Raw genomic sequence first — 11,225 nt, forward strand, 5'->3', positions numbered from 1 at the left:
AGACCATGACGCTTACTCTATTTACAAAAACAGTTTGAAAACTGATTAATTTGGAATGATCATTAGAGGGTCAATGTCCTTTTATTTCAGGTGGACGTATCATGACGATAAAAAATGGTCAGTTTCCTTTTTTTTATATACAGGACGAATTTGGTTGATAATTTAGTCATTTCATTTACAATAATCAATCTATTCACAAGCTCAATAAGGTTAAAATTTATCTTACAAATTCTTTTTACATAATTATGCCATTAACAGGCATGGGAAACAAATTAATTTACATTGGTTCCAAGAAGGAAAGTCAACAAATTGTAATTTACAATATGTTATCATATTCACATGTTTGGCAGGGAAAGGGGGGGGGGGAAGGGTAAATAACTATCGAGTATTTGAAGATAGAATTCCTAAAATGGAAAGGGATAATTGAAATCAAATTTTATTCAAAATTCATCAACTGGGTCAAATTTTTATTAATTCTTTTTGTTTGTATTAGGAATAGGTAGGAAATCAATATCTTAAATTTTTGTCACTGAAATATGTGATGGAACTCACAAAAATACTGCATTTCAACCTGGAAACAAAAAAGCTCTGTATGAGCTTTAACACGATTTAATTCATAAATATTTGAGATCAACTCAAATGTACTTTAACAGGGCAATATCGTCGTGGTCACGCTAGGAAAACACTTTCAAGAAAGACATAAAACTTGAAATCACATCAAACAAAGATCTCTACACTTCAAATTTCTACTTGACAAATGCAAAAATTCATTATTCCAAAAATGACAAACACGAAGCAAGACGATTCTCCCCAAAATGTGCAACATCTCAAATAAGGTACAATGTATACCTCAACAAAATTGTCCAGTTTCTCCAAATTTGTCTAGCAAAAATAGTTATTCTCTATGTTTACAAACTCCATCATTCACAAAATGTACAAATTTTATTCACAAAATGTTTTCATTAAGTTTCACCAAAAAAAAGTCCATCAAATTCACAAGAATCCATCGAAAAAGTGATGGTATACCAGACCAATAAGCACAATGCTTGAGTGAAACACAATCTAAGATGTAATTCGGTAACCTATCAATTCTTATGTAGGTAATCCCTTTTCAATCGATTTAAACAGCATGAACACGTATGTAGAAACATGAAGACAAAGAAGAAAACAAAAATGACTTTTGGTATCATAGTGACTATGTATGTATACAGTCCCAACAAAAACACATATTTCTACAAATTCACCGAAGAGAAATATACATGTACAAAATTACAATTTCATATCACTTGCCCTCGATTGTCCACTATTACACATCCATGCCACAATTTACAAAAATACTCAAGATTTTATCTAAAATATCAAATACTTTTTATCAAAATGTCAAGTATTTGCCAAATATTCATAATGCTACTCTCATCAACTATATGACATTGGTTACGTGCATCAAAAATGATGCCAAAATATCCAACTAGTATACAATTGTTGAGTAAAGTTCGAATAATGTGAAGACAACGAGTACACCAAGAAAAATTGTTGGTTCAAATCCATGTAGCACCTGTTAAATATATATATTCAACATTCATATCTTATCTATTGAAAAAATAATTTTTGAAACTTTTGACAAGTATCTTTTCACACGTTACCGTGTCCTCAAAGTCCCAATGCATCCATGGAACAGAGATGCCAACTTTTGGAAATCAGAATTAGGGAGGATTTGCAACCGACACCAAATTATGTGCGCGTAGCGCACATCTCGAGTGCGGAGCGCTCGACCTTTGCGGCCGGGGTCGAGGGCCCGCCTTAGGGCCCTGGAAGCTCTGGGTTTCTAGATGCTCTCTGGTGCAATCTGACCCTTATTTTGGAGCATTTCACATGTTTTAAAAAAAACATTGTTCCCACTTTTTTGACATAAAAATAAAAATATCAAATATGCATTTTTACATGTAAAAAAAATGAGGGGACAATAGAAGAAAAGTACCTGTTCAACTATAATAATGAGGAATTATCCTCTTTATTATTATTAAAGCGCGGGTAACGTCTTCCTCCTCGCTGGTCTCTTGCTTGGTGAAATAAGTCAACAGGGTACTAGTGGAGCTCGAAGATCTCGTCTTCGCAATGTCCGTATGCCGTTTGCTCCCTACATGCTTCCGAATATCATCACGACCTCCGTGCTCAACTTTAATGTCCACGCTGCAAATTGTGCAAAATGCATGGTAGATTCCTCTTTCCGAATACACGGGTACTGGAGACTGTATTCAGTCTTATACTTCTGAGACCATTTCTTGGTCTTTTTTTGTTGATTTTCCGCCATTTCGTGTCAATATCAACCCATCAATACGCCGAAATCACACACCGATATTCCATCGCACGACTCGACAAATCCAGCGGCCGCGAGCGCACACGCCTCGCGAAGCTAGCCGGGCCTACCGGCCTGGTGCACAGTGGATTCCCGTTGGGCATATCACATGCACCAGCTTTTCGCTGCTCCTTATTTGTCTGCCTTTCACACAGAATTTAGTAGCAGCAAAACGTAATGGAGTTACTACATGCTAAAGTTAGCAGACAATACATGTACTTCCAATCCAATTTGATCAATGCAAAAAAAATCGTTATTTCGGGAGGATAAGGATGGTAATCGTAAGGGCGGGAGTTGGGATGAATTTTCGGGAGCCTCCCGATGAAATCGGGAGGGTTGGCATCTCTGATGGAATCCTCGATTCTGATTGGCTGCTGGGGCCATGTAACCATGGTAACTACCAATGATCGCAAAGTTACCATTCACATTCATTCTACGCAATGGGACCCAGTCGCATACGAATCATTTTCTATCTCGCGTGAGCTAAATCAGATTGAACGTCTACTCCTAAATATTATCTAGGACATAGAATGGAGGGAAAGTTTCATAAAACATCTATCATACAATTCCGCACAGCCGTATCTCGCCTATAACCTACGCCATGCCCGTTTTTCACAAATCTCTGCGATCAAAAAGAAGAAATCAACGATGAAAGAACAGATTAACAGGAGGAAAGGGGTTTGCCGATAAATACATGCTTTGAAAGCTTCTCAAATACGAACGGGGAGGGGAAAAATATGTCACTATCATTTTATATACAAGCGATGAGGTATATGTTAAAAAGGCAAAAAAAATATATATTGCAAAAACGTGCACTTTAATAGAGAGAAAGAGTGTCAATAAAACATGGGAGAATCTGTACATTAACAAGATGCGAGAAGAATAAAACGGTCCGAATTTAGCAAACGCATCATGTACAACAAAGAGAAAAGTTTTAAAAGCTAAAATGTATTAAAATATTAACAAAGTGTGCATGCTCACAGAGAATGAAACAGTTAGTGTGCCGCAAATACTTCATATACTAATGAAGAAATTTTCTTGGTAGCGGCAAGTGAAATAAGAGCTTGCTTTGAAAAAAACAAAACAAATGTAAACAAAGCCCTCAAGGGCCCGTAACACAAAGGTTGGCGATTAATCGTATACTTGAATTTCATGATTAATTGTGTATTGTAGTCAATGGAATCAATCGTAGAAAAGTATTTATACGATCATTGCTAAGCTCTGTGTTACGGGCCCCTGGTCTTACAGGGAAAATAAGTGATATGGGCAAGACAAGCCTAAGGTCCACCAGCTGCTCTCTCTCTCTCAACATATTTTTTTGTATTGTTTTAGAAGATAATGGGATCCTCAAATTGGCAATTCAACAGGGATGCCACCTTAAATTGGTCTTTAACCCGTTGGAGACTTAGCCAACTTATATGTGCGCTGGAGTCTATGGAAAACATGTGTTATGGTAAAATCATCTAGCCTCAAATAGGTTAATAAGTGGTAATGTATTATGAATGGAGCCTTTTGAACATTATAAAAAGCATTTTCTATTGCTGAAAATAAAATAAAAAGATAAAAAACTTTTTGTCTGAAAGGTGGCATCCCGTAACTTAAGTTGAATAAAAATGGGAAAAGTATCAAATACCAAGTGAAATTTACCGGTAGAGTAAAAATGAGCAGTTGCAAGTGGCATTTTTTTCTCCCATGTTGTGATAAAGAATAACCACCATAATTGTTTCAAAACTGAACTGTTTAGTGACTCAAATATGGTTCCAGTAGGCTTTATGTTATTTAAGAAGCTAAAAACAAAATTGACTCAACTGCGTTGTCATTGTCAAGCAATGTAGCTAGTCGAGAGCTCCAGTGATACGCTTTACTGTTCACCAAATTGTGGTTCTGGTTAAATTATTTTGATTAAATGAATTTCACTCTTAAGCCCTTAATTTCATTTTGCCAATGACCAATACGCTATTGTCGGCGCTCACTAAAAATTCTGAATACAATAATTACTATATTGTTTTTTTTTCTGACTGAAATCTACACAAATATAATAGGGATTTCCCCTAATCATATTATTTGGGGATTCCCCAAGCAGTATTCAAGGGTATCCCTTGATATCAATTAATCAAACATCCAGTTATATTTTATATTCTCACTTACACATACAAGTATGCCTCAAAGGCTTGCCCATTTCCAAAACTAAATATTACATTTAAAGCGTAGCAATAATATTAAATTCATTGACAGCATGAAGCAGGTAGCTGCAATTGGGTTTGCTACGAATTTGAAACATAACAATTAAATCACTCTCTGTAATCTACCAAGATCATGAGACATATATAGTAATAAATCAAATTTTCATTTCCTAGTCCCACACATGGTAATTCTTGTTATCAGTGCTGATAATTATTTGATCTCAACCCTTGATGTTATTCTGTAGTGTTGTGGTCGTGTGCCCAAGATGAAGAGTCATCATCCCTTGAAGGCACCACCCTGACCCATCCCGAGTCTAGAAGAAGCCAATTGATGAGACAGCAGGGCCTCAGAGATGCAGCTGGGAGAGCTTGTCTTGCACCAACAGAAGTCAATCGCCTTGGTAGACATACTGGTAGGGCCGCGCCCTGGTCGGACTCAAAGGGTACGTACTGTAGATGTTACCTGACGGAGACCGGACGTACAGAGGCCTGTTGTAGGGAGGATGATGGTGGTATTGGTGCGGGGGTGGGCCAGGGATGGGTGAGGGGTGGTAGACTTGGGGCGGGACCGTGGGCGAGTGCAGCACTTGCGGTGGGAGAGGGCCTGGAATGTTGGCGGGGCGGTAGTGGATCTGATGCTGGGCCAAGGTCGGCAACGCTCCTCCCGGGGAGCTGATGGGCGTACTACCGTAGGAGTAACTCACCAGCTGCGACGTTGACTGCAGGTGATGAGGAGGCGCCTTTGGCTTGTGGGACGGGCTACCAAGATGAGCTGCGGTCGTTCTTGACAGAGCAGCACTGGCTGCGACGTGAAGCTGTCTCTCTTGTACTGTCCCAAGTTGTGAATGCGTCACTGGGTTGCCTGTTCTTTGGGTTTGAGGCTGATCTGTCCGATTCGAACGCTTCCTAGAGGCATCGCCTCTCGATGCTAGTACCGACGTTGACAAGTTGCTGTTGTTGTTATTGGGGAGGGACGGTAATGTGCTACTACTCGAATTATTATTGTTATTAGCAGCCGTCGACGATGGTTGTGGCGGTATCGACGGTGTCTCCACATTTGAGCCTCCAGCGCTCTCCGTCTGTAACAACGGAAGATTGATGAAGGCAATTGCAGAGTCTGTCCGATGGTTCAATGGCCGCTCTTTCTTCAGTCTCAAATCACTGGCTTTTCCAACCAGCGCACTTGACGTCTCACTACCCTGTACCCCAACCGATCGTTCCCCAAAATCATCAACATCAATCTCTTCCTTGATCCTATCAACGCCCCTCCGTACCCCGCTCCCCCGAGCAACCTCATTCACCACTTTCACTGTATTATCCTTCACATCACTGAACGACCTTTTCTTTCCCGCTCCACTCTTTGTCAGGGCCTGTTTCTCTGCGTCCCCTCGGGGACCGCCCTTCCGCCTCGTCCTGGTGTCCGGGCTGGGGTTGGGGCTGTCGGGGATGGTCACGCAGCTCACCACGTTGGGTCTGTTCCCCTTGACGACATCGTCACCGGTCTTGTTGATGGGGGACATTCCTAGGGACGAGTAGGAGGAACCTGGCGATGAAGGGATGTTGTGACGGGCGTGGCCAGCTTCGGGACTTGCACTCAGGATACTGTTCGAGCTACTCAAAGAGCAACTGTGCGTGATGCTGTTGTCGTTGCACGCTGTACAACCCTTGTCTTCACATCTATAAGCAGAGAAATATAACATAATCATATACATTTACTCACATTTAAAAACATATGCTGGCAGTCTTGGCATGATCATACTATGAGAATTGATTGAGGAGGGGGAAGTATATCGATTGATGGCTCTATTTTGTGCACCAGTACTCCTAATTCAACCATTGGAAGGAGGACCTAGTGTGATGGGACCAAAGACTAGTGAGGAAATTGGGTATCAGTAATTTTACTTTATCAGGAACAAAAAGAAATCATGAATTATTGATGTCCTAACAGTATTTTCTGACAAAGTCAAACTTTACGAGCCTCCAAAGGGAGTGGAGAAAGTGCATACGTCTTGTAGGGGCAAACCAAAATGCGACTTCAAGTGCAATGATATATCATCCCAATGTCTCTGGAAAAGTGTAGCATTATCATTTGATTGTTAACATGAAACCTTATTATCAAGTCATCGAAAGACTCAATAACAAAATTCCCTAGGAAGCGCTTCAGGACAGGACTTGTGTCAGATATTTTACCCAACAAGCCTGTGATAAAAAATAGTTAACATACTAACAGTAAAACCTGTGCTTCTATGCCAATCAAAACCACAGAAAGTTCTCGGGAATGAGCGTTGATGAAGAACCTTCTCCTTATCCTTTCTCCCAGACCTAGTGACTAAAAAATCTTACCCCTTAGATGGTCGCACCACCTCGTCCTCGCTATCACTGCTGATAGTGATGATGCTTGGAGTCGGGCTCGGTGAGTCCGGTATCACGATCGGCTCCCGCTTATTGGCGTAAGACGATATCCTCGCTCCTCTCCCAGCGGTCAAGATCCCGTCTCCCTTGGTGTCCTGGTCCCTCTCCTGCTTCAACGCGGGGCTAAGACGCAGCTCCGTAGCGGTAGTGGTGGTGGTGTTGAGGGGCCGCCGGCCGTGGGCCCGGGATTCCGACGCCATCGGAGGCGTGTTCCCCTTGATGCGCTTGCTCTTCTGCGGCGAGAGACTGCTGCTGAATGCAGTGTGTGTTCTGTTGGGAAATTGATCCAATGAAAATGGGGTTCATTAAAGGCATCTTCATATCACATTATTTCCATAACTGTGTCTATCAACAAACTACTAGGGAGATTTGTCTCGCCATGTCTAAACAATATTAAATCAAAATCAAATCAAAATCAAGGATTCCATGAAAGTTAACCAGCAGATGGCAAGTTACTATCATAGCAACTCTTATCAAATGGGTCCTAGATAGGATGAAATTCAAAATGCGATTGATATTGATCGCAACCCACTCTGCAACTGACACCTGGGTCCCGTATCACGAAGGTTAGCGATAATAATCGTACGCTTGATTTTCACAAATGATTGTACATTGTAATCAATGCAATCAATCATAGGAAAAATGTTGTACGATCATTGCTAAACTTTGTGTTTACTGGTCCCGGATAAGTTGCCGATTGCTAGATTTGATGAAATTCAAGTTGCGATTGATACTTGAACTGTGTTTAATCACAACCCTCTCTGCAACCAACCCCTGATCAGTTGCCGATTCCTAGAGCCAACGACACTCACTTCTTATCCCCTTGTTTCCGGGCCAGCCTGTGCTGCGATCCGCCCCTGTTGTTGGCTGCCGATGCGTGGGGAAGGTTGTTGGTGGTACCCCAGGTCTGCGAGTGCTGCAGAGAGTGCTGGGGCGTGACCGGTATCATCGGGTGGAAGTGATGACCCGATGGAAACTGAGCTCTCTGTAGGAACAGAGGAAAGAAACGATTTAGCAGAGTTACCAACCCTTACGGAATATCAACGAGATGTGTTCTAATGTAAATTCCGTGTTAACTTCCCAACTGAATGACCGAGCAAAAAGCTTTTAACATGTTTGGTTCAGCCGTTTGGTTATTCACATTGTAATTTCTTATCTGATTAATAATCCGTAACGGTTGGCATCCCTGGATTTAGTCCACTTAATACAAAAATATATGTTGCCCTCTTCAGATCGACCGTAGAATGTGACATAACAGGGTAGCCATTTTTCAAATGAAATTTTCATTGCTGTTTATTTATTTATTTATTTATTACGTCTTTTTTTTACCAGGGTGACTCTGTCAGTGGTTCAAACACTGTTATACTTAGAGGCCCTGGCTGTGCTGTGCTTCTTGTTTGATTTGTATCCATTTATCCAATTTAACTTTTTCATCGAGGTGGACTTGACCCTTTCATAGAAATGTTTAATGGAATAGATCCATGCACTTTCAAAGTTATGAGAAATTAAAACTTTCAAAGCTGACATTTCAAAAACGGAACAGTGGTTAAGATTTCAATGTTGATGGCACTGCTGCCATAGGAAAAGCAGGGCCTATGCGTTCCTTCTTCTTTGCGGGCAAGATGACAATTCTGTGTCAACCATTTTCCTTCCCTTTTTCAGAGCTAAACTGGGATGGAATGTCATTTAGAAGCAAGAAACAAGTCTGGGGGGGGGGGGAATGGGTAAATGAATTATAGAGTTAGCTCACCTCGATGCCGTGATCATAGAAGGTCCCTTCTCCTACGTCCATATGAAATAGGGCCGGACTGGGCTCCGTTGTGATGAAGCCCGATTCATCCGAGCTACGCCACGATACTGGGGCTGCAGAAACATACTGCCGTCTGAAAGAACATGGTGAAAGAATGCAAGCATAAGTATCGCTTGCATATGATCTTACATAGTGTAGTGGCTACAATCACTATGTGTCTTTCCTACCTTGATTCTAACGGGAAAATGTATATTTTCATATTGAGCACCTTCTCTTCATACTTATCGTATTTTATCTCCTTAAATCATAGACTCGCTGATTTATTGAGATGCGGATTAACAAAGTTATCAACTGGAATCTGAATGACATGACCTGATCATATATTGTCTTGAACATATCTCAAATAGATGGTTTTCCATCATGTAACTCTTAGGGAAAACAATTTATTTTTCCATGACTTTTAGCTTATGGGACACCTATCTCTGACAAGCGGGACCTTTAAAAAAAAATTCCCTGATCTGTATAATTACTGAATGGCTAGCAGACATACTACTGGGTACATCTGAGACAAAACTGCATTGCCGGTTTGTTTATCTGTCTGCCTGTTTGTCAGTTATTTGTCTGCCTTATGTCTTTTTTCTGAATTTGTCTGTCTTTCTTGTCTGTATTTAAATGTATGTTTGTATGCATGTGCCTGCTTGTCTTCCATGAGTCTGTTTGTCTGTGTGAGCATGTGTTTGTCTGTCTGCATGTGTCTGTTTGTCTGTGTCTTTTTTGTCTGAGTGTGTCTGTTTATGTCTTTTTGTTTGTGTCTGTTTTTCTTTTCTGTGTCAGTTTGTCTGCATGTTTATCTGTTTGTCTTGTCTGTGTCTGTTTGTCTTACCTCCAAGTCTCAGTCAAGGTTTGTGCCTCCGGAATGACTGGCTGCTGTGTCACTGCTGCTGCCCCCTGTTGCCATGGTGACAGGAATACTTGGCCTCCGTTGGGCGGCCATGATTGGACCGGCCCATTCTGAAATATAAAATAAGAAGTACAACCAACTGATGATTTGTGCTATGAATATAAACATGAAACAAACCAAGGAAAAGAAAAATAAGAACCATAATAATATCTATTTCAAAAAGTGCTTTTTCCGTAACGGCTCAAAGCGCTTTACAGCATAATTTCCCATAACATTTTTTTCCTTCTAAATTGCAGGAATGGATTCCATTCAAATAATTGTTTCACCCACAAAAGCTCCCATAACCCTCTCTAGATATATTGGTCAAAACCTACCGGTAAGAATACGGTCTGTCCCTGGCCAGCCGGCCTAGGCGGCCACCCCTGCTGCGTGCCTGAGCTACCCACAGCCATCGGTAACGCGACGTGCTGAATCGAATGGTTCGCACCATGACCTCTCTGCCCTATGGGTGCTACCACCGTGGTCGTGTGCCTTGAACTTAATGATGAGCTCTGTGAAAATAATAAAAAACAAAAGACTCAAATTGGCAACAGTTCTCAGAACCCTTAGAATATTGTGTCTTGAACTTGAATGAAGAACTCTGAAAATAAAGCGAATGAAATACTCAAATTGGCAACAGTGCTCACAGATATTATTACGACTGAAAACAATAACTTCCAGTAAAATGCAAAGCCTACATACAATAAATATATAGTATAATTAGTATCGAGTTATGCTGAAATGTCACTATTTGTGCCCGAACTACATGACTGTAAAGACCAATTTACAAACTGGTAACACTAGATAGAACCCCCCCCAAAAAAAAAAAAGTATGAAATATTTCTCCATCATTGTTTGATGTCGTGCATAAACTAATAAATTTTTCAATTTGTCACACCAATGTAATACTTATACAAGTGAGAAACAATGGAAGGCATTGGCACTTCTTTGCTATTAATATGATGAGCATCATCCCTCTCATGTGTCTATTTATGAATACTAACAATAATGTACATGGCAACAACACTGCCCAACTCTGGCAAAAGGAAGCAAGTGACAGATCAGTCAAATTTGAGCTATTGTTGTTTCTGAAACACCCTTTGTATGTTGCACGTTCAGGCAAAATTTGGGGAAGAAATGATCGTTCTATGGAAAGACACTGAAGAAAATATGCTGTTAAATTGCATTGACGCCTAGATGTAAATGACGAACACACATTGCTCATTTACAACAAATGATACTTTTGACAATTGCTTCCTTTTGCCAAAGTATGGCAGAAAAATGTACTTATTCATGGGAGAAAAGAATAAATATGAAATAATATGAGGTCAAAACACTTTGGCCCGAATTCACAAAGGTGGTTTTTTAAAACCCACGGTTGAGTCCATGGTTTATGCAGATTTCCTGTATAAATTACGCTTAGTTAAGCGCGTATCGGGTGCGTGTTTAAAAAATGTCCAATACTGATGCGCCCTTTTGTCACAGAGCGCCAAATTAACGCCTGTTACCATGGTAAGATACGCAATTTTACTCATGAGTCCACTGTTTGAAGAGTGGACTCATGAATAAAAACAGAGGACTCAT

General features: G+C 40.6%; 1 protein-coding gene across 1 annotated transcript; it reads right to left on the reverse strand.

The window, feature by feature from the left end:
* Window positions 1-493: 493 nt before the first annotated feature.
* Window positions 494-10,563, reverse strand: LOC135155483 (uncharacterized). Its single transcript, XM_064104575.1, has 6 exons — window positions 9,977-10,563; window positions 9,585-9,712; window positions 8,702-8,834; window positions 7,764-7,936; window positions 6,883-7,221; window positions 494-6,216 (listed from the first exon to the last, which is right to left on the reverse strand). Exons 1-6 carry the CDS (start codon window positions 10,052-10,054, stop codon window positions 4,929-4,931), a joined length of 2,139 nt encoding a protein of 712 aa, XP_063960645.1. The 5' UTR covers window positions 10,055-10,563; the 3' UTR covers window positions 494-4,928.
* Window positions 10,564-11,225: the final 662 nt, after the last annotated feature.

The sequence above is a fragment of the Lytechinus pictus genome, chromosome 9, assembly GCF_037042905.1.
Source record: "Lytechinus pictus isolate F3 Inbred chromosome 9, Lp3.0, whole genome shotgun sequence".
Lineage (NCBI taxonomy): Eukaryota > Metazoa > Echinodermata > Echinoidea > Temnopleuroida > Toxopneustidae > Lytechinus > Lytechinus pictus.

Excerpts from the sequence above, each read along its gene's own strand:
- LOC135155483 (XM_064104575.1), bottom strand. The coding sequence starts at position 10,054 with ATGGCTGTGGGTAGCTCAGGCACGCAGCAGGGGTGGCCGCCTAGGCCG. Across the intron at positions 9,713-9,976 it reads GACAGACCGTATTCTTACCG|AATGGGCCGGTCCAATCATG; the intron begins GTAGGTTTTGAC and ends TTTATATTTCAG. Across the intron at positions 6,217-6,882 it reads GTGGTGCGACCATCTAAGGG|ATGTGAAGACAAGGGTTGTA; the intron begins GTAAGATTTTTT and ends CTCTGCTTATAG.